This window comes from Eulemur rufifrons, chromosome 6 (assembly GCF_041146395.1).
Source record: "Eulemur rufifrons isolate Redbay chromosome 6, OSU_ERuf_1, whole genome shotgun sequence".
In the NCBI taxonomy this organism is placed as follows: Eukaryota; Metazoa; Chordata; class Mammalia; order Primates; family Lemuridae; genus Eulemur; species Eulemur rufifrons.
In genome coordinates, this window is record NC_090988.1 from 95,173,467 (window position 1) to 95,196,474 (window position 23,008).

At 42.8% G+C, this 23,008-nt stretch overlaps 1 protein-coding gene across 6 annotated transcripts; it reads right to left on the reverse strand.

The window, feature by feature from the left end:
- Nucleotides 1-696: 696 nt before the first annotated feature.
- CPSF7 (cleavage and polyadenylation specific factor 7) lies at nucleotides 697-22,929 on the reverse strand. 6 transcript variants are annotated; one of them, XM_069471464.1, is made up of 11 exons: nucleotides 22,868-22,929; nucleotides 22,128-22,236; nucleotides 15,924-16,142; nucleotides 15,595-15,668; nucleotides 14,990-15,093; nucleotides 14,460-14,605; nucleotides 11,190-11,604; nucleotides 10,577-10,695; nucleotides 7,330-7,498; nucleotides 6,521-6,688; nucleotides 697-2,693 (listed from the first exon to the last, which is right to left on the reverse strand). In XM_069471464.1, the coding sequence occupies exons 4-10, from the start codon at nucleotides 15,595-15,597 to the stop codon at nucleotides 6,526-6,528; spliced, it is 1,119 nt and encodes a 372-aa protein (XP_069327565.1). In that variant the 5' UTR covers nucleotides 15,598-15,668; nucleotides 15,924-16,142; nucleotides 22,128-22,236; nucleotides 22,868-22,929; the 3' UTR covers nucleotides 697-2,693; nucleotides 6,521-6,525. The 6 variants fall into 6 exon arrangements, with proteins under 6 accessions (XP_069327565.1, XP_069327564.1, XP_069327562.1 ...); XM_069471463.1 differs by having other exon boundaries at nucleotides 15,595-15,671; XM_069471461.1 differs by having other exon boundaries at nucleotides 14,433-14,605; nucleotides 15,595-15,671.
- Nucleotides 22,930-23,008: the final 79 nt, after the last annotated feature.

Below are 23,008 nucleotides of genomic sequence, written 5' to 3' on the forward strand. Positions count from 1 at the left end.
TCTAACCCTCTTGTTCACCTGGCTTTTTAAAAAGCCAAAAGCTTTTCTGGAATCCCAAGATCACCCCACACTTCTACTAAGCTTTCTGATCTGTACTTCCTCATATTTAGGTAGTTGACAAAACAAATTCATGTATGTCATCTCTGCTTCTTAAAACATCCCTGCGGAAGGCAGAGAACAGCTGTTATTTTCATCTTACAGATGAAAAAGATCAGGGTTACCTTGCTTGTCCATGGTTAAATAAATAGATGTGGAAGTAGGCACTAGCAATCAGGTTTTCTAACTCCTATCGGAGGATTCTTTCCTTTCTGGACTTGGTGACATTGGAAGTGACTGTATAGGGTAGGAAATCTGCTCTGAAAATGTCTTAGGAATCTTGAAGGGTAAAGAATGACTTAGAAGTTTTCTTTAACCAGGGTGTTCAGGTGGCCAAGGAAAAAAACTAAACCTCAAGGGACGCTTCCAAAGGTTTGCACTAGACATCTAGGAGGCTAACCACAGTGAACTAAAGCCATAGAGAAGCCACTGCCCAACAGGCAATTCTGGCTGAGAACCTGGGGTTTCACTGCCTTCCCGCAGTGCATCAGCCCATGCCCACACCCCAGACACCTCAACAAATCTATTCAATGCAGAATCCATAAAACAGCTCACACCCCATTTATTATTTAAAAATATTCTGTTACAAAAGGAAAAAAATACAATGCAGTATAAAAGATTGACAGCGTCATCAAGTTTATTACACAATTTTCAACCTATCAGAAAGACAAACAAATCACTGACAACAGGGGGTTGGGACCTTGGCCTTTTTGAGGGTTGGGTTTTTTTCCTTTTGCTATCAGGAAATAAAACTAAAAATTGTGTCATTGAGTAAAAACAAAACAAAAATGGGGAGAAAAAAATTCTCCGGGTAAACTGCGTTTCTGGTATTCTATATATATATTTTTTCCTTAAACTGTCACCTTACTTGGTTTTCTCTACGTTTTAAAAAGACACCCGGAGCTGCTCTTGAGGATAAGCACATCACTTAACACTTGGCCGATGGGTGGGGTGCCATGTTCTGAAGTGGAGGTGGGGATGGGGTTGGGGACAGGGGAAAAAAAGCTACAACCTGTAGCCTCTGTCCCAAGGGAATGTGCCTCTCCAACCCTGGGGGGACTCCCTCAGTGACTGAGGGCTGTGTCAGAAACGTGCTGGGAACAGGGGAAAGGTTCAGTCCAATTCAGTCTCTCCCCTCTGAGCCAGAAGGGTCTCCAGTGACCCTATGTCTCACATGCCAAGTCTTGTGTCACATGCCACGTCTCATGTTAGATGTCATATGTCCTATAGATGCATGCAGAAGTAGCATCACCCCATGGGTACCGCAGGACCCTGCTGTTGCCTCCTCCTCCAGCAGCAACCACATCGCAATTTGGATGTTATGGGAAAAGCAATTCCATTTGCCTGTGTAGAAAATGGCCCCCAGAGTGCTGATCCTTAGAAGTCTGAGCTGAGTTCATTCAAGTCAGGCTCCATTTCTTTCTGCTCCTTATCAGAGGCAGGAAGTACCTCCAAGCAGAGCAAGAGGAGCTATTAATAGTGAAAAAACACCAAATTTGTGACTTTACCTGCCTACCGGTGCCAGGCTATCTCACAATAAGTAAAAGTAATGTACCGGGGGATGCAAGCCCGTGCTTACATCAAACCTGAAAAAAGAAAAGCCTATGGAAGTAGGCCATACCCGCCCAACTTGCCTCCTTCCCCACTCCTCCTGGTACTTCACAAGGGTCTTCATTGCTGAGGTCCCAATGTCCCCATCTCCCAATGGCAATACCTTCCTCTAAAACAAGGAAGCAGCCTTCTTGGGGGAAGGGCTCCATGTGTTAAGTGGGAAAGCCCCAGGGAAATGGAACAACTAAGAGCTGGTTATTGCAAGAGGCAACCAAGCACTAAGCAGCAGAGGGTGGTAATCGGCTCTGCCAGGCTTCCCAGCAGAAAGCAACCTCACAGGCCTTCTCTGCTTAGGAGGGGCAAGTCCACCGGGAAGGCTGGGCAGCAGAGAGGTGAAAGGATTCAGCCCTCTGGGAGGTCAGGGAAATAAACCGTCAGTATATGTGAGGGAAAAGCAAGAACAGAAGTAGCTTTTCATAAGGTAATTTCTGTTCTCATGGTCCCTCCTCAAAGGGCTGGGAAGCTAAAGGAGTTAAACAAAGAAGTGGTATGTTAGCAAGGGGTTTAGACCCTCTTGGCCCCATCAAATCTAGTGCTGAGGGCAGGACCCTGGGCATATTTGGCACACCCAGTCACTCTCCTAGATCCCACATGGAAGATCCATTTTTGGGGGGAAGAAAGTCTTCCCATCAACCTCACCACTGAATTGCTCTTGGAGAATCAGAAACTCATACGTTTCCTTGGACAAAGCACCATTCTCTATGGAGACCAGGGGCCTGGCATGTTGTTTTCTTTTCTTCTTGTCTGCCACCCTTCCCAACCACATGAAGTCTTTAGGTTCTTTCTCCTGGCAAACAGGAGGTGTGGGACTGGGAAGGCTGCCAAACAATCTTCAATCCTGTAGGGCAGAGGGTATTCCCTGGGTGTCTGGAGGGAGTTAGGGGTTTGGAGGAAGGGGAAGGGGTGGAGCGGCCTCCGTCCTTTAGTCCTGATCAAGGTGAGGAGATGCAAGTCCATTAAAAAAAAATTTGCTTCCAACCAGACTCCTGCAATGAGAAGATCAGAAGAAAAGAAAGAAAACACAAGTTAGCGGTTACTTTCTGATCATAAGAGCTTATATGAAACACACAGGTATTTTCTAAAGTTACAACGTAAGAAGCAAGGGATGTAGACAGAGAGTGAGAGCCTGGGAAGTAAAAGAAAGCAGGGCTGTCTGACACTAGAAGACACTTGTAACATGGCCATCAGACTTAAGGTCCCTAGTATACTCAGCCCTTGTTCCAATGTTGCAATATCAATCTCTGCGTGGCAGCACGGTCAGTATGACCACATAAAACAGAATCAGTAGTCAAAAGGAGGGGAATTAAATTCAGGCTTAGAATTTCTATTAATGCTCAAACTGGCGACACAGCCTATACATAAATGCTTGTCCTTTCTATATGTACTTTTGTAAAGTGGCATCATAAAACCTAGAGGAGCTATCCAAGAAGACAAGACATCCACATGCTGCCTGATCTTTCCACACACTGAAATGGCACTATTTTCAGCTTGGAACCTCAGAATCTGTGTGGCCTCTGCCTTTTTGGCCTCTCTAAACACCTATGTCCCATTTTCTATAAGGGAAAAATCGAAGCCCTCAGTGTATTCTCAATTTCACACCATTAGGGCTTCTGAATCTTTGAATTGGATAAAAATTGACAGAAAGCTCAGTTTTCAATGGATTGGCAATAGAAACGAGATAACAATGACTATATTTCAAGTAGGACAATGTCCTAAGATAATGAGATAACTGACATATTGAGGGAAAAAAGTCAAAGCCACAGATTACCCAAGAATATCCTCAAACTCCAAAGCATACACACATATACCCCAGAAGAGAGATAATTTGTGAACTGTTCCTTCAAAACAAGTTGCAGAGAATAACTTGTGTGCATCATGAGAAGTAAGCTATAGCACCCAATTCTTAAAGGTCTATGGCTACATTTTCATGGTAATGTTGGAATGCAGGCAGAAATCAGTAATTGCTTCAGTGGGCCAATCAGCCTTCAGGATAGGCCCAGAGTTGGGCCCTATCCCAAGGAAAAATGCACAAGGAAGGTTGCTGTTCTGCTGCCTCTGCACAGACCACACCTTTCACTCTCAGGGAACACCTGTTCATAGAATATAAATATGATTCTTTTCTAACTAAAAGGTTGCTGTACACAGAGCTTGCAAGATTAAGTTCTCTAAGGTAAATGAGGCCCTCGCGCCATCTCCGTAACATGAAACCTCCTAAGCCATAGCGTGGTAACTGCAGATGGAATTAAGAGTCCTTAGGATGAGAATGTGAGAAATTGACATTTTTTGGGTATGATTCAGTTCTTTCAGACTGAATTTTATTATTCAGATGGAATAACCAGCACATCTAAGGGTGACCAGAAAAGTGGGTTAAGTAGAAAACTTGCCTGAGTTAATTTTCCTCATCTTGTCATGGACTTACACCAGTCAAATGACTGTTTCCCAGGAACTACTGTTACAGGATTTTCAGTTACCCAAATGCAGTCATCCTCATAATGGCAGAAACAGTCCCATTTTATAAGTGGAAGACATTAAGCAAACTGACAGCTAAAGATTCAGGTTGAGATGTTCAATCCCCAAAGTACTAATGGATCAGTGTAGCTCACTGATAATTTCCCTGTCAAAAGGCTGTCAGGAACAAAGCCATCAGGAATGGTGACATGCAGTTATATGTTCTAACTAAACTGAATGTGGCCCCAGAGAATGTAATTCATGCTCTGCACAGGCCAATTAACACCTCCCTGGTCACTCTTATCCCAGGCAGCTCCAAAGGATATATAATGGCCTGCATGTGGGTTTCAACCCACAAGTAACACTAGCAACTGTGCTACCTCTTCAAGAAGAGGGAAATGCTGCTACTACTACAGAAGGGATGGGACTGGACCAAGACCTACTCTAACACCTACCCTCCTGTCCACTCCCTGACACTGAATTAGGCCAAAGCTGTCTGTGGGCTCCATCTACATTACAGTCTGCTTTTCCAGAGGATATGTGGGTACCTTCCAAAACTCAATCTGCTGCAAAATCTAGAAGTACGTAGAAGCTACAGCCTAACTGTTGATTCTATATGGGTTATCCTAGATTTCAATGTCAAGCATTCTAGGATTTTGTGGAATAAAAGAGTGGTTAAGAACAGAGAAGGGAGGCAGATAAAAAATATTAGTAACTTTTCATCTTCCCACTTATTTGCCTCCTATGGAAGCTATATTCTCTTATTTCCTGCCAATTCCTAGCTATAAATCTGTTTAATGGTAGATAATGCCAAAGAACAAGGTAGAGGGCAGTAGCCAAACATAACAGGAATATTTTGTTAGTAGGCTGTCACTCAGCAAAATAGTGCAGAATTTTCCAATTGTTAACAGTCTAGCCATTGCTCAACTCTAAGGACTCACAGGTGGTAAGGGTTTCTTTTTCCTTCTTCATCCAGTCATCCATCTAACCACCCCAAAGACACCAAACAGAACTATTTGTTCTTTCCTCTCACCTTTCTCAATTATCATTACATCAGACCAATCAAACAGGCAAAAGACCAAGAAAGAACATCTTAAGGTAACCGATGTAAGACATAAAAGTGGGAAGTCCTAGAGACTTATAAGTTTGTAACCACAAAAATCGAGAAGAGACCCCCAAGTTATCTGGGTCATGCAATAGCCTCTAGGAACCACAGACAGACTCTCCTAGCCAGAGTCTGGCCGATTTTAAAGATCTCCACAGAAACAGAGTCAACAGCTGCACTTGTTTACTTATACACTATGAACGATCTTTGCTAGAAGCTTTCTTTCAGTTGGGATTGCTAAACTGGTGGGATGTAATCTGAAGCTATAGCCTCCTCCACTACCCGCTACCTGGAACCTGTCTGAGAATGAAAACACCACAGCAAAAAGCAGAGCTGAGAGATGCAGACAGAATAAGTCTAGATGACAGAGCCAGAGCCCCTGGATCCAGCCAATCCTAATTGAACTTTCCAATTACTTGAGTTTTTCAATTACTTAAACTAATAGTTTTCCTCCCAACTCCTCCTGCTTTTGTTTTCCATTAAAAAAAAAAAAACTTTGTCAGTAAGTTTTTTTCCAAACACAAAAATATCCTTTCACTGAAGTTAATTATCTTCCATATAATCTCTAAGGCTATTAAATATAATTTTTCCAGATCAGCTTTATTCTTACTGAAGTATACCAATTTTCAAAATCTTTGTAATAGATGTTAATTCTTAAAATTATTAATGTCGTGCCTTGAAAACTAAATAGGCAATGGTTTTACTTTTCTGTTTTGGTCAATTTTCCTAACTTTTTTACTTGAAAGTTTGGTGGAGTTAAAATATAATAATGGCTATCACTGGTAGGGTTAAAATATAAAAACAATGGCTATCATTTATTGAGAGCTTACTATGTGGCAGGCACCGTTGAGTGCTAAATGCTCTACATTGATTATCTCCCTGTATACTCAGCAAGCCACTGAGACATTTGCTCTTACTATATTCATTTACAGATGAGGAAACTGAGAAACAGAGAGTGATATGTCCTATTATTGGAACTGGTGTCTGACTGGTGCCATGTTCTCAGCCATTATGCCATGCTGTGACTAAGATATCAGGTTAAGGCAGTCAAGAAACCACTGAATCTCAGCGGAGATTATGCACAAAAAAGCAGGAAACCTGCTGTGAACTTCCAGTTACCTAAGTCAAAAGTCTTTACCACCCCCATTGCCTTTACTTTTGCTTAGAGAGAGAGAGAGAGAGAGAGAGAGAGAAATATTCACTATAAATCTTTCTTTCACAAAAGATCATCCACCAGCTGGGAATTGGGCTCCTTCCCACCTTTCTCAGTGGTGCCGGTCCCGTTCTCTATCCCGGTGTCTCTCGTGCTCCCGGTTCCTTTCTTGGAAATAATCATCATGCCGATCCTCATTATGAAGCAGATCCCGATGCCTCCTGCTGCTCTCCCGGGACCGGCTAGGTGACCTCTCCCGGGACCGATGTCTTTTCCTGTTAGAAAGATCCTTCAGCCTCACTCAGAGGGCCTACCAGATTCCTTTCAAGGGGTGCTGTTTTCATGTCTGCCATTATTTGCCTAAACTACTCTCTTATTATTCTATCATGGGCCCACTATCTGAGGATCCTAGCTCTTTGAAGACTAATCTTTTTTTGGAAAGTAAGTTAAATTTGTGAAGATCATACTAATGTATTGGGCACAGTGAGAATTTTACATGCATTATTTGACCTAATCTTTACGACAGATCTGTAAGATAAGTACTAATACTGTTCTTTTTCATAAAAATGAGAAAAATGAGGCTTGGAAAATTGACTAAATTCCACATGCAAGAAAGTCATGCAGGTAGTTAACAGCAGAATTGGGATTCCAATCCAAGCTTGTATGGCTCCAAAGCCCATATTCTTAAATATACCAGTCTGTGTTTTTCCCTAAATGAGCCCACCTAACACAGATTCCAGATAATACAACGCTTATTAATGGAAATGTTTGATTCATTTCTTCCCCATAAAGATATGAAGGCTAGGTCCACTCTTTCAGCCAGGTCCCTGTCAGATACCCTGGCTTCCTTTCCTTCCCCATCCCTTGGAAGAGTGCTGCTCAGGGCTGGGAGGCACTGACATAATCATCAACTCACCTCGAAGAGCTCCCACTGGCACCCACACTGTAGGACTTGGCTTCAATGCCATGAAGACAGTCCTTAAGAGAGGAGATGAGGACACGGCAACGCTCATCATTGGCGACTCGGGACTGTTTGATAACCGCAATGGCTGTGAGCAGCGTCTCAATCGCGTCACTGTAATCCCCTGACACGGGATGGATGGGAAAGGCCAAGGATGAGCAGAGGCAGTAAACTAGACCAAAAGGAGAACTCAGAAGGACACAAACCAAGAGTGACTAGCTGTCCCAAAGAACCATGGTAAAATGACAAGGCAAACACAGCACGTATAAATTTGGATGACACCTATTTTCCAGTGGTTTAGAATCTGACAGGTGTTGTCAGATGTTGCTAATGGATGTACGTACAAACTGGTATACTGTTGTCCAAGGACTATTTGACAGTATCTATTAAAATAAACAATGTACATATTTTTTGACCCAGCAATTCTACTATACGTTTTCTACTTCTGTTCAAAGTGTGTATCTTCAGCAATGTTTCAGTGTTGTTTGTTATATTACTTTCAATAAAGTCTGGCTACATAAATTAAGGAACATTGCTTCTGTTGAATATTACATAGTTGTTAAAAAGCAGGAGGTAAGTCTGTATGTAAACAAAGTAATCCATGTAAGGCACTTAGAACAGCGGCAGGCTCACAGTAAGGGCTCAATAAATGCCATATTACATATTGATATATTAGGGGCCCCAAATATAGTAATTGAAAAAAAGTTGCAAAACCACATTCCTTTTTTTTTTTTTGAGACAGAGTCTCTCTCTGTTGCCCAGGCTAGAGTGAGTGCCGTGGCGTCAGCCTAGCTCACAGCAACCTCAAACTCCTGAGCTCAAGGGATCCTCCTGTCTCAGCCTCCCGAGTAGCTGGGACTACAGGCATGCACCACCATGCCCAGCTAATTTTTTCTATATATATTTTTAGCTGTCCATATAATTTCTTTCTATTTTTAGTAGAGATGGGGTCTCGCTCTTGCTCAGGCTGGTCTCGAACTCCTGAGCTCAAAGGATCCGCCCACCTCGGCCTCCCAGAGTGCTAGGATTACAGGCGTGAGCCACCGCGCCCGGCCACATTCCATTTTTATAAAAACAATCAAAATTATATGTGTTATATGCAAAGAAAAAAATCTAGGGTATACACTAAATTGTAAAGGGTGGTCTTGTCCTTGTATAGAAGAGTTTCATTTTTTAACACTGCATTACTTTTATTGAATTACTCTGAATAAAATTTAATATAACCAAAAATGTGTACACATATGTATGTGTAAAACATGTATATAAAGTGTATGTATAAATTGAAAAAAAATTATGCTGCCATCAAAAACTAGCCCTTTCATTTCTCAAATCTGAGCAATGTCTGGCTCAGGGTTAGTGGTCATGGGGTAGGTACTTGCACTTTGCTTTTCCAAGCTAAGTCAAGAACATTAAGGACAGAAGACATACAAAGAAGGCATGAATCCAGACGGGGTCCAGTGAAGATGAGGACTGTGCAAGGCAATAAGAATAGAAACTACAGGCCAGGCGAGGTGGCTCACGCCTGTAATCCTAGCACTCTGGGAGGTTGAGACGGGAGGATCGCTCGAGGTCAGGAGTTCGAGATCAGCCTGAGCAAGAGCGAGACCCTGTTTCTACTAAAAACAGAAAGAAATTAGCTGGACAACTAAAAATGTATATAGAAAAAATCAGCTGGGCATGGTAGCACATGCCTGTAGTCCCAGCTACTCAGGAGGCTGAAGCAGTAGGATCACTTAAGCCCAAGAGTTTGAGGTTGCTGTGAGCTAGGCTGACGCCATGGCACTCTAGCCTGGGCAACAGAGTGAGACTGTCTAAAAAAAAAAAAATAATAAAATAATAGAAACTACAGAGGGACTGTGATCCTGTGGAGGCCAGAGAACACCAGGATACCAGCTCCATCCTGGCAGCAAATTTTTGCCTGTTTTGTTGGCACATTCTATAAATATTTGTGGTCTGAGTGACTGGAATGAGAACAAAAAGGCAAAGAGATAAAGATTCAGTTATTGATCATCTCAGTGTCAAGGAATTAGAGAGAAAGAAGGAACAATGATGATTTTCTTTATACTCCTCTGTATATTTGACTTGTCATAATGAGCATATATTACTTTTTAATTCAAGAAGATTCACTTAGAGGTCACTATAGATTTTCTAGTGGAAAAAAAAAATTGAACATAAACACTTTCTGTCTTTAACTTACTCTGTGAATTAAAATTTTGCAGGCAAAGATGAGAAAATATGGAAAACAGATGATAATATTTAAAGCTAACATATTTCTTAAGAGATCTAACAGTCTACAGACATTTACATTCGGGTGGGGTACTCACAGGAAGGAGTAAATATGGCAAATTGCATGATGTAAAACCTGGACCCAAACCCTGAAACTTTCTAAAGTCTCTTCTTTTAGGAACCACAGATTTTATGGCCAGGGCTTTCAGAATCACGACTGCTGGTTCTGCCCACTTAATACTGAGAGCAGGGCAAAAGTTAGCTGTAAGGGTATAATATGCTTTAAAATGCTGCCCAAAAAACTTGCCTCTTTCTAGGATAGGTTACATGGATGCCATCAGCTCTGCTTAGACTCCTTAATGTAATCATCATCATATCATAATCCATATCAAACCATCACCTAGTCAAGGCATCATTTCTAAAAACCCAGGGTTTATATTTAGCACCAGGTCTACTACTCAGACATTAGATCTAAAGATCAACCACTGAGATCAATGGTTGATTCCCTGAGGCAGGAATGACAAATATCACAATGAGATGGTATTTATTATTTATATTCTAGGCACTAAGTTGGTTTTCATGGGAGCAGGTCTAGACACAGGATAAATAAGCAATACCATTGGAGCTTCCCAAAAGCCAAGAAATCAGGTTACATATTGCTCTGCGAAGTGTGCCACTCTTGCTATCTAACACTGCTCCAACTTTTTTTTTAATTTCAGCTTATTATGGGGGTACAAAAGTTCAGGCTATATATATTGCCCATGCCCCCCCATCCCCCCAAGTCTGAGCTTCAAGCGTGTCCATTCCCTAGACAGTGCACACTGTACTCATCATGTAGGTGTGCACCCATCCCCGCCCCCCACCCCCCACCCCCCCTGCTCCAACTTTTATCTTGTTGAACTTTTGCCAATGGAAATGACAGAATCAGGGAAAAAACTAAAGGTAAGGAGAACACAGCAAAGTAAGTGTGAGTTACCTGCACTGGCTCCAGATACAGCTTTGGAAATGGCACTGCTAGAAATTGCTCTGTTTCGCTTCATGATCTCTTCAAATTCAGCTTCGCTCACTGTAGAGGGTGGAGGGCCCGAATCTCGGCTGCACAGAGATAACACCATTCCTGATTGCCCACACTCGTCATTTTTACCATCCTCTATAGTTCAATGTTATTTAATTATAATTATTTACTACGTAATGTCTTAAATGGTTCCCAGCCTGTTCATGTGTTTTGTATTCATCTTCTCATTAAAGATAGAATTTATGTCATATATTTTTGTAATTTGGATGACCCAATAGTGCTAGACATTTGTAACAGCTACTTATGGCACTCAATTTAATTAAACTCCTTAAAAGGTGCTATGAAGGACATGGTTTGGGTCAAGTGGTTAAAATGCAATCAAAACACAAAATAAAAATACTAACAAATAGATAGTAAATTATTTCCTAGGACTCAACACTATGACAACAGAGTATCCACAAGGGAAAGCACAGGGATTCAGTGCTTACTTCCTTCGGGAGAACAAAATGCTTAACACACTTGTCTACCCTACTATATCTTGGCTCAGATCTCAAAGGAACACAACAGTCCTTACCTGCCATGATGGTTATAGGGTGCAGAGGCCTTCATGTAAGTATCTGGTGGAGGCCCCACTGTAGCATTTGGTGGGGGGAAGAAGGCTGGATTGAGGTGAAGGGCAGGTGGGATAGCCCCAGGGGGAGGTACAGCAAGATGAGGAGGTAATCGAGGAGGGGGGGGCATGAGATGCTGGTAGTGGATACCAGGAGGAGGAGGAGGGACCCCAAAGCTTGAGGAGAGAGGTGGAGGGGGTGGAATTGGTGGTGGGGGCAGACCCATCAGGGGAAGGGCTGAAGGAGGGCGATTGAAGTAGGGCAGCACACTGGGGGGCTTATCCACACGAGCGGATGAGGGTACAAGGTTCTCAGAGGGTGTGGCCCGTCCATCAGCAGAATCACTAGAATCTCGGGAGTGGGCCCGTGGAGGTATTCCTATGAAGCAAAACAAAACTAACATTACTGCCCAGGCTTTAGACAGACCCACAGGACCAGCTCATCCTTCAGCAAGAGTCATCTCACACCATAAGGAAGAAGGTGACTGAAGCAGCTGAGAAATGAGGTAAAATCATCTACTGCCTCTTTTCTTTGGCTTCAAAGAAAAAGGTCACAAGCAACTCAGTGGAGACAAACCCAAGCAGCAACACCACTCTAATCCTGTCAAAGAACGCTCTTCATCCCGAACTCTCAAAGTACTTTACTTTATCCTTCTATGTTTTCTATCTTTAAATGCAGCAAGATCCTAATAACCCACAATGAAATGACAGTGCTGAAGTACGTTGGCTGACGCTCAGCTGGATTCCAGCTGACTTGAAACCACACTCCCTGAAGAGTTTCAGGGTCTCTCTCCTTTGACTAGCACTAGTTGACCTTCCCCATCACAGCACACTGTGACGTTCTCTTTGCCAGGGTGCTTTGGCTAGGGAATTTGGCGGAAAAGAGGGAAGGGCAGGAAATGGATGGCACTTCTATCCACACACCAAAACTGGTAATTGGGGTAGGAAAGAGACACACATGAAGAGTAGAAGATTGGAGGTTAAGTGAGAAGAAAAAATGGGAGATAAGCCAAGAAAAGATATGCCCACAGAATGAGCTGATGGCAAGGACTCTTGGCAAAAGTCTGGTACAAAATATGCCTTGAATCTGGGGAACTCCCACTACATTTCAATGGCCTAAATTTTTTTACCTCTCAGTGCAGTCTCTCAGGAACAACAGCATGGCATGCTAGTATGGTGTGGTGCAACACGGGGGCTCAGAGTATGTTTTATATAGCTGGACACAAGGCTTCTGACATTGTTAAGTCACTTGGTTAAACTTGTTCCCTCTTTCCAATTTACCAGTCTAACTAAGCCTGTTCATGTGGAAGACAACAGAAGAACAAGATAACATGGCTTTGGGAGTCTTGGAGGTGGAAAGATGCCACTGGCAGCAATCGTGGAGGGAAAGAAGAGTGCTACTTAAACTAAAACTTGATAGTTAATCCCAACTCCTGAGTAAAGCCTAAGGTGGGATCAGCTACCCTGACAACCACCTTGATTTCTCTATTACAGAATATTGCCAGTGCTTGTGAAAGCACTCTTTTGCTCTTTGTCTCAAACACATCACAACCTGCTCCTTCCTCAAATTCTCTCAAATTGAAGAAAGAAGAGGTTTCAGGCAAGTGTGATCCTCTGACAGTTAACCACCTTCCCAGCTACTGTTTCCACATCTGCAAGTGTTCTGTTTTGTATCTATGGTTACAAGTCCCAAGACAGGCAACCATTTTTAAGCAGAGGAAGTCCACCAGCTTTACTTAGTGAATTAACAGAGCCCAAGTCTAGCAACATGACAGCGCAGAAAAACAGCACTCAGTCACCATGATCTTTTCAGTCAAGAAAGGTTAACAGTGAGGAGTAAACAGCTAAGCAGAGGTAGGAATGTTACCCCCAACACAGCTGTAAAATTATGCACCTTAAGAAAGTCAGAAGAGGGTTGAATTACAGAAAGACTCCAAAGCAGAAGGGACTTGAAAAGTTGTCTAGGAAGAAAAATGTGTGTCTTCTAATGTGGAGCAATAGGAGCTCACAGCACATCCACCTAGGCTCTCAATCTAGTTAAAAGAACAGCTGTTCCTATACAAAAGAGAAGTGGCCATTATTTCCACCTGGAGGATACACCCATTCAATATAAGGCATTATTTTGAGAGCTGGACCTCAGCAGTGACACAATGTGGGTGATGAAACTTTTCCTCCCGCTGTAGTAAAAGAAAAGTAAAGGCGGTTGGCTGTCTCAGGCAGGGCCTTGCAGGGTGGCTGCACCTTGTGAGGTCAGGACAATCCAAGGTCTGGTCCTCAGGTTTCGCAGGTTCAGAAACTTGATTTTAACAAGTTCACCCAGGGGTGATCGGACCCTAGGAGACTGATTCATGCTAACCAAACTCACAAGAGACTGATTCATAAACCAGAATACCAATTTATTAATTTACAGTGAGAAATATAACTGCCAAGCAGACCGGAATACTTGTGTCGGCTGGTCAGCGCATTCTCTTCCCAGTAGGAGAGCCTAGTTGGGAAACCAAATTAGTATCAGAAGGTGGCTTGGTGAGTACAGAGTCAGAATAAAGGGAGTAGGATGAACTTAAGTGATACTGTCATCAAGCTAAGGTAGTACGATGCAATTTTCTTTACTAATGGGATATACTTGCCAAGCAGACTAAAATATTTGGTAATCAAAATAGCACCCTTTCCCCTGGACAAAGCTGGAGAAATATTGTTAAATCCGTATTCTCCAACACTCCTTTTAGTTGATTCCTTACAGAGCACCCTTCCAATGTATGTTTATGACAAGATTACAACCACCTTTATATATCCTAGTTACATCTTAGGGTGGCTGCTTCTTGATAATTCATAGAGGCATGTCTTAAAATTAAGCACATTCACTGTATTCCTATTTTTAGATAGAAACACAGAATCTGGAGTTGAGAGGAACTTTAAACATCATGTATCTAGTTCAGATGGGGAAACGGGCCCTAAGCAATAAAGTGACTTGCCCAAGGTCACAAAGTGAGTTAGTGGCAGAACCAAACTATAATCTGAACCTACCTGACTCCCAGCGCAGTGCTCTTTCTTCTACATAAACCTTATTTTTTGGACTACCTATTGACCACGCCACCACCCATAACCACCATAACCCTCCCTCAAACTCCTCCACATTGTAGGCTGAGCCTACACTACAGAAAACAAACCCACAGCCTCCCCCACTTCATACAGATGGTCTCCACGTACCCCCTCTTGGGACTCGGACGCACTCACGTTTCCGAGCCTGTGCCTCAAACTGTGACAGGTTCTGCCGGGTGGCCGGCCTCACATCCACTTTTTCTCCATTAAGAATTTTTCCTGGCAGGAGTTCCAACAATTTGTGGACAGAGTTTTCAGAGGCTACCACCACTTCAGCATACCTTGAGGAAGAAAAATTTTAAATGAGTGAAATCTACTAGACAACCAGAAGAGGAACAAAGAAATTCTCTTCCACTTTTAGTGAAACTAGGTAAAGCAAAGGACATCTTGATAAATTAAACACACATACACACACACAGCACTATGAACAACAAAAAGCCTATAATCTTCCTATTTTTTTGGAATTAAGAATCAGTGTTCTTTGCCCCTCAATGAATGGATGTTCTACTACATTGTGCTGGGTTCCACTCTAACGCAGTTTGCCAAAACCAGGGCAATAAGCTGGGCCAGGGGTGGGAGGGATTAAAATCCAGGGCCAAAATATAATGCAAATCTGTTATCCCAATCGCTACAAACTAAAAGGGCTTCTCAAATCCAGAGCTCACCCTTTGGACTGGCCATTTGCTCGATTCTCTGCAAATTTCAATTCCACCACATCATAGACTCCTATAGAGCGAATAACCTGGATCAGCTGCTGGTCTGTGGTCCACTGGGGCCGGCAAGATGGAAAAGGAAGAAATGTCAAGAGCTACACCCCCAACCCCGCCCCCAACGTCCCAAACCCAGCTCCCGAACCTAGGATTCTAGTCAACCATGACCACCCAACAGGAAACCGCAAAGCCCAGCAGTATCTCAATTAGTGCAGACTTTTCTTTTCTGTTCTCACCCATACAGAATTCCAAACCCACCCACCCCCCAATCTCCATCTATAGTGATTAAAAAGATTAAACCTACTTCAACTTTGACTGCCATTTGGGCTGGCTGGTCATCAGTTCAAACACTGACTGCTAGCAACTATTAATTACAGATCTGATAGGCTAGAGTTCACCACTGCCAGAACTTTCCCCTCAATATATTCATTTCCTAATTTGGAAAAACCATCCCCACCACCAGCCCAAAAACATGTCACGCAGTAACTTTTGTAGAACAACAGTCACCACCTACCCCGAGTGCACTAGAGCTATCAAGGTCTTTGATCCCCATCACCCACCATTATCACAGGACCATCTAATGACCACCAAGAGTTCAAGGTGTTCACTCTGAAATCTCGTCCCACAGAAGACCCTGCTAGACATAAAGCCCCAGGGTCAGGGGCAGTAACAAGATGGCAGAAAAAGCAACTACCCACTTAATCATTGCTTTCTTCGGCACCAGTACGTCCTCAGGATAGTTCTCTTTCAGAGATCAATCCAACCTGATCCCAGGAAAAAGAAATCCAACCCCATCAGAGCACAAAACAGTGCAACAGTGGTATCTGAAAATGCCATCACCTCCCAGTGCTCTCCCTCCAGCCCACCCATTTTGGTTACCCACGCTCACCCAGGAAAAGCTGCCCACATAGACGGCAGCTCGCCTATTACGCAGGCCACTATAGGTATACAGGATTGCAGGGGTCTTGTCGTTGGGCTTGGGAGATGGCTCCTGGCGAACAGGAGGAGGTGGCTCAGTGCTGCTGCTTCTGTCATCTGAAGGCTGTGAGGTGGCCGTCAACACATCATCATACAGGTCAATTTGATCTGTATTGTTGAACTCTGGGTCCTAAGACATGAGAGGTCGGCAAAGGTGGGTTTACATACCATTCATTTTGTTCATTCTGTTTCACTCTAGTTGATTTAGAATCCACAAATACTTTGTTTACAAAGTACAAAACTTCCTGTCCTACTCTGGGAAAGAAGGTAGGAAAAACTTCCTTTTGAAATGGTATCACTTAGTTATGTTTATGTAGGTTTTTCTCACAAGACCCCGTTAGTAGTCTGTACCGTTTTTTTAGCTTTAGCCACCTGTGAGAATCAAAAGGCACAAAATGATTAAGCAAGCAAAGTAAGAATGTATGATGAGATGCATGTGCTACTGTTATCAATGAGGTCAGCTTCTAAAGATCACATCTAAGATACACTAATGGAAATTTGTTTTTAACATCTTATGCTATTTCTAAAATGAAGTGTAACAAAAAACTTACTATTCTATTTAGTAAGAAATAGAGTAATTTTATTCAGAAATAGAAAGCAAGGGAAAAGCATGTTAAAGTAGGTACCAAAATGCCAAAAAGACTGGGAATTACTGATTTAAACCTTTTGGTTTACACAAATGACTTAGGGAGGCTTTAAAACTCATACTACACAATCCCATATTTCTAATAACCATCAAAGAAATATTAAAAACAAAAGTAAAAGGGAAGGGAATAATGTTGGGGGCTTCTAAATTCTATGTCTCAAATGACACGCAGACCCAACAGACTACCAGGACATGTATCTAGGAGACGACAAAGATAATCAATGATATACAAAAACAGATAAAGTTGTCTAAAATATAAGGGCCAGAAAACAGGACAAGCACCTATATTATAAGCTGTGTCACAGCAGACATTTACAATATGAATATGTATTGCGGAAAATGTGGGAAATATACATTTTGCCTGTGATATATTACTATATACTAAAACCCCTAAAACCACAACTGCAACAACTGCTATAAGGGATCTTAATGTTCCAGATTTTACAATGCAATTATCTCAGAGAAATCTTTTTAAGGGTCACATAAGTATTTTTATTACAAGAATCAGACAAAACATTCAAACTCAGGACAGGGGGCTCCAATAACTTTCCACCTTCAATACCATCATAAAAATTGCTGATCCTGAAGGGAGACTAGAGAGGAGAGACTCAGTACAAAACTTACTCTTAGACCTTTTGTAATCTTCACATCATCACAAATCTTTGGAAACAATCTTTTAGTTTCTCAGTTAATCTGAAGAACAGTAGAAGAAAATACACTATGATCTTGGATTGTTCTAATAGTGAAGGGGAAAGGATTCTACTTCTTGAAGCATGTAAACAATTTCAAATATTATAAATAGTCTAAGAGGAGACTATTTATAGGAGAAAGCTTAAACCTTGTAAAAATCCCAAAGGAGAAGGCTTAAACCTTGTAAAAACATTAGAAATGGCAAAAGAGAATAAACTACTTTTTGTACACCGTTCTAGGAGGACTCAGGGAAAGAGAGTAAACTTTTTAGAGACAACTTAAAGACAAGAAAAGGAATTAGTGAAGCAATAAGCACAGGAAGACTGTTCTAGTAATCAAACATATAAATACGAATCTTTCATTTAAAAGGGTAAGCATGTGAAGAATGGGGAAAGAAGCTACACTGGAGAGTATATGGTGGATGATAAATTCAGTCAGGTAAGGTCAGCTAGGGCTAATAACTTGACACTGTGTGTAGAAAATCTCCATAAAATACTGTACGGCTCTTATGTCTCAAACCAACCCTACTCTAGACAAATCACTTATCTATTCATGTACCAGGTACGGTGAGTTATCCTTGTGGTTCAAGGTAGAGAAAGTCTGATAAGTCACTTGTTCCTATCCAATGCCCTCATCCTTAAAGAGCACTACTTCATACCAAGGTTTTTTTTTTTTTTTAAATCGAGGATTTTCAGATGAAAATAAGAAAATATCCCATCTTGGATAGTCAATGGAAACAAACTGAGGTTCCTTCCACGCAGTATCTGTGATTCAGAGATATGTAAGGCTGTAATACAAAAATTATCACTGAAAACTGACTAGTGAACATGCAGATTTGGACAGCTAAAAGACCAAAATACATCTCTAGGAAATCCTTCATACTGTAAGCTTAGGCAACCAATCTACTCTTAAGATCCCTTAAAAAACAGATTTGATTCTGGAGGACCCTGGTGTATGATTACTAATGAAAGAAACAAAAGGATTCAATCAATCCAAAATTGTCACAAAATTCAAATGGTCTCTCGGGGCCATAGAGCCTCAGTTCAAAAAGGTTGGTGGGAACTGCACATGGCAGGCCTTTTGAGGATTCTACTGAAGAAACAAGGTATCAAGTAGTGTTTGGATCTAAATCTGCTAGCATCACCAATTCATTTTACCTGTTCAGCTGGTATAGACAGAAAAACAGATAAAGGCCTGAGGTTTTTCTGGTGATTTATGCAGTGATAAATGAGGTTAAAGCAAAACCTAATTCTATAAATCAAGATGAAAGTACAATGTTTTACAGGCAATGATGTTGAAAGTTTCATTCCAGGGAGATCAAACAGGAAATATGTATTTAATACTGAATAAAAATCTCAGGAAGAATTTTGTGTTCAATAGCACAGAAAGAACTGTGACTGCTTCTTTGTAAACAAAAGAGAACTTGTGTGATTTTCAATTCAAATAAGATCTTCCCCACCTGTATGCTCAATGTTCCTGTCTTATAGCCCCCTCTTCCTGGTATCTGACAGGAGATAAATAACTAGCCTAGGATTAGTCTCAAAGCAACCAACTTGATACCATTGTTTCTTTCCACTGTAACCAAGGCTGAATTAAATTTCTGGCTTTACAATGACCATTTCCACAGTTCTCACCTCACAGCCTCCCTCCCCATCACTGTACTTGTTACCCTGCATTATCACTGTCCATCACCCCCAACCCACCAGGACTGGAACCTGTTTCTTAAAACAGGGATACACTTTTTTCCTTCTACCTCACTAGGCCAAGCAAAGTGCTTAGCAAACAGAAGTAGCTCAATAAATACTTCTTGATGGAAGCAACAGAGAGAACTGGGCATACTGTGCAAAGCCTGTCTCAGCAAGAAAAGAAACAGAGACAAAATATTCAGCAGAGCGACAGCTCTCAGTCACCTTTCCAGAGTTGTTCTCCCTAGCCCAAGGGAGCCGCTGTGAATCCCAGGACTCCCAAAGAGAAATAATGTAGCTCTGTCAAAGAGGCTTTTGCAGCACATGCTGTAAGAGATCAGGGAACAAGCACCATAGGATTCCATCTAGGAAAAATGTTAATTTTCCTGGAGGAACAAAGTTCACACAAGCGGTTCTCGTGCATGGGCCAGCTTGGGACGAATTAATAACATTCTCAAAACATTCTAAAACAATTTTACTGGCTGCCTTCAGCCTAAGCCAGCTTCTAACAATTCTAGCCAGACAAAATTTTTATCATTTCTTTAGCAGCTTTCAGATTACGCTAAAACCAGCTTTGCCAAAAATTAACACATTTTGTGTAGGGGCGGGGGGGTGAGTGCCACTCTCCCCATCTTCCATAAAACATGAGATATTCAAAATCCATACTTTCTTCAACTCACCCAATGTCAAATATTGCCTATGTGGTATAAATGTCTACTAGAGTCCACATACTATTGGCCAGTCTTAGACGCATAAAAAAGTCCTTTTAAACTAAAGAGACCAGGGAAAAATTGTTGAGGCCAGTAACTGCTGTGACAAAGCAGTGACCACTGGACATGGCCTATGTCCTGTCTGACCTACAAATTTTATTGCTTAGGAAATGATGAAATTTCATTTTGTTAGACCAAATGTGGCCTGAGGTTAGGGGCCCTGTTCTGCCTATTTCCCAAAGTGAACCAGCAGCGTTGTTATCAACCCAAAGATAAGAATTCAGAGGGAAAAAACTTTTCATTAACAACAGTGGAATTAAGGGAGTCTTCTTTTTTTTGTTATTTTGAAAAGTAAAACCCCATAATTTGCAAAAAGTAGTAAAAGTCTGACTCAAAGGAATACAGAAAACTCAGAAAAGCAATGGTTTTGTTAATACATTAATATACTAAACCTTGCCCTTTTACCCATAAATATTTGACTTGTTTGAAATGAAAAAAATTTTTTTCATGTATTTAAGACAATCAATAGGCCGGGCGCAATGGCTAACGCCCGTAATCCTAGCACTCTGGGAGGCCAAGGCGGGAGGATCGCTCGAGGTCAGGAGTTCGAGACCAGCCTGAGCAAGAGCGAGACCCTGTCTCTACTAAAAAATAGAAATTATCTAGACAACTAAAAATATATATAGAAAAAAAATTAGCTGGGCATGGTGGCGCCTGTAGTCCCAGCTACTTGGGAGGCTGAGGCAGTAGGATTGCTTGAGCCCAGGAGTTTGAGGTTGCTGTGAGCTAGGCTGATGCCACAGCACTCTAGCCCGGGCAGTAGAGCGAGACTCTGTCTCAAAAAACAAAAAACAAACAAACAGAAAAAACAGCCAAATTTAGATGACTTCACAGTTTACCAGGAGATACAGGAAAACTTCTATTAAGAAGTATAATTGATGAAGCTGTATAATGGGTACGACATCATTACACTATTCTACCTCTGTGTACACTTTAAAATCTCCATGTTAAAAAGCTATAAGACATCAAAAAAATTTTTTAAATGTAAACTTATGTGGAAAAAAATGGCATTTATCAGCCTCTTCTGTTGCTTCATATCAAAGTCAAATCCCAACGAGAGCACTTTCCTTCTGTAGCCCATTCATTACATGCTCCTTCCAGGTCCTTATGTGTACCCACTGGAAGATGTCAATGGGAAGGACCAGCTTACTTAAGTACAATGATGCTGAAAATAACCCAGGCAAGATACTAGTAAGTTTTTTTTTTTGTTTTTTTTTTTGAGACAGAGTCTCACTCTGTTGCCCAGGGTAGAGTGCCGTGGCATCAGCCTAGCTCACAGTAACCTCAAACTCCTGGGCTCAAGCAATCCTACTGCGTCAGCCTCCCGAGTAGCTGGGACTACAGCATGAGCCACCATGCCCGGCTAATTTTTTTCTATATGTATTTTTAGTTGTCCAACTAATTTCTGTCTATATGTTTTTTACTGGAGATGGGGTCTCGCTCTTGCTCAGGCTGGGCTCCAACTCCTGAGCTCAAATGATCCTCCCGCCTCGGCCTCCCAGAGAGTAAGTTTTAAATAAAGACTTTGGAATATTCTTGAGATTTGATCTCAAGATGGGAAAACTGAACTGTATAGATTATTGTTTCAAGGGGAATTTTTGTATGATGCTCTCTGATACAATAAAAACATCAAGAGACCAACAAACCCAAGTTAGGGTAAGTGGGTCTATGCCTGCCTTTTAAATGGTTTGTCTTATATCTGTACCCTTTATTTCTTCCTGGAAACAGTAAGGTCCATCAATAAAATTTATTTTAACAAAATGCCTATGGACTTCTCCTGACTGGAGTCAAGCTACTTATAAAAGTAAAACTTAAAAACAATTGGAATGGAAATGAAACTAAACGTTAAAGTATCTTTTTTACTGTGCCTTTGCACCATTACAGGGGAAGGGACTACATTTCTCCAGTTGCAGTCTGAGAAAATCATATAAAGGAACAGGTATCAATACTGTCCTCATTAATAAAAACTGTAGCAAATTCGGGTTTTTAAGTGTGGTTAGTCTTTGAGGAGACTGACACCCAACTTTGGCTTCCTGGGGGAGCAAGTTCCACAGGTTGATTCACCATTCTGTTACACCTGATTTTTATGTACTCTTAAATCACCACCTTTAAAGTTAAGCCTGGAGGTTCGAATTAACATAAAGCGGAATGGTAAGTAGTCTTTAAAGTCTCTGCGGGGAGAAAATTTTACACCTGACAGAAAAGTGCTCAAGTCTAGGACTGGGACAGGCGGGAACTGGCACAGCTCGAAACCACTGCAAGTTCGCTGGAAGTGATTCCTTAGCCGATCGAGGAAAATCCCAAAGCTCCTGATGGTCCCTCACCTGGTTGAATTCTTCGTCAGCGTATATATCAATCAAGTCCACTCCTTCTGACATGGCTCCGAAAGGCAGATCTCGAGCCGGGAGAATGGACAAAGTAAGAAAGATGCCACTGCAGTATTCAGAAAAGGGCAAGAATTAGAAGGTACGAGGGTCCTAGGCTGGGAGGAAGGCAATGGTTGCCAACCTCCCATCTCTAGAGACGCAGCATCCCGGCAGCCCAAGCTCGGCCCCACCCGCTCCGCCCCGCCCCCGGCCTCGCGCCGCCCCCCGCTCTCCCAGGCCGCCGAGGCTCGCGGGGCTCGCTGCCCATCACCCTCCGGCCCGACCCGGGTTGCGCCGCGTCGGTGTCGCAGCTGCCTGTGGCGCGACGGAAAAGTCCAGGCCTCGGCTCCCAGCGGCCCTCGGACCGCGTTGCGAAGAACGACCGCGGCGAAGCCCGCAGCCCCCGTCCGCCGCACCTGCCTAGGCCCCAAAACGGCCTCAGCCAGAGCCTCTGTGGGTCCGGGAACTCCAGCCGCCTCTGCTCCCCACCCAGGCCCAGTCCTCGCCCCCAACTAGGCCCGCCCCGCTCCCTCCCCACGGACCCGGCCCGGCGCCCTCGGTCCCCTCCCTCAAAGGCCCGCGCCTCCCTCCGCCCGCCGACTCCGACCGCCCCATCTCAACCGACCCCCTCCCCGCCTCAGCGCCGGCCCCGACCCCTCTTCCGGCCCTGCCGGCCCCCGGCCGCGCGCCCCCGTTACCGGGAATATGGCGGCGGCGGCGGCGAGTCCGGACTAGGCCCGAAGCGCGCGAACCGCTCTCCGCCTCAGGTCCCGCCCCCCCGCCGCCGGCGTCACACGCACCGCCACTTCCGCCATACGCAGGGACGTACCTTCCGGTTC

Bases quoted from the DNA above. Each gene is read 5' to 3' on its own strand.
- CPSF7 (XM_069471465.1), bottom strand. From the start codon at position 22,181: ATGTCAGAAGGAGTGGACTTGATTGATATATACGCTGACGAAGAATTC. The intron at 11,605-14,432 runs GTACGTGGAGAC...TTTGCTTCATAG, and splicing joins CGTCCGAGTCCCAAGAGGGG to GAATACCTCCACGGGCCCAC. The intron at 10,696-11,189 runs GTAAGGACTGTT...ATCTCTGTGCAG, and splicing joins CCCTATAACCATCATGGCAG to CCGAGATTCGGGCCCTCCAC.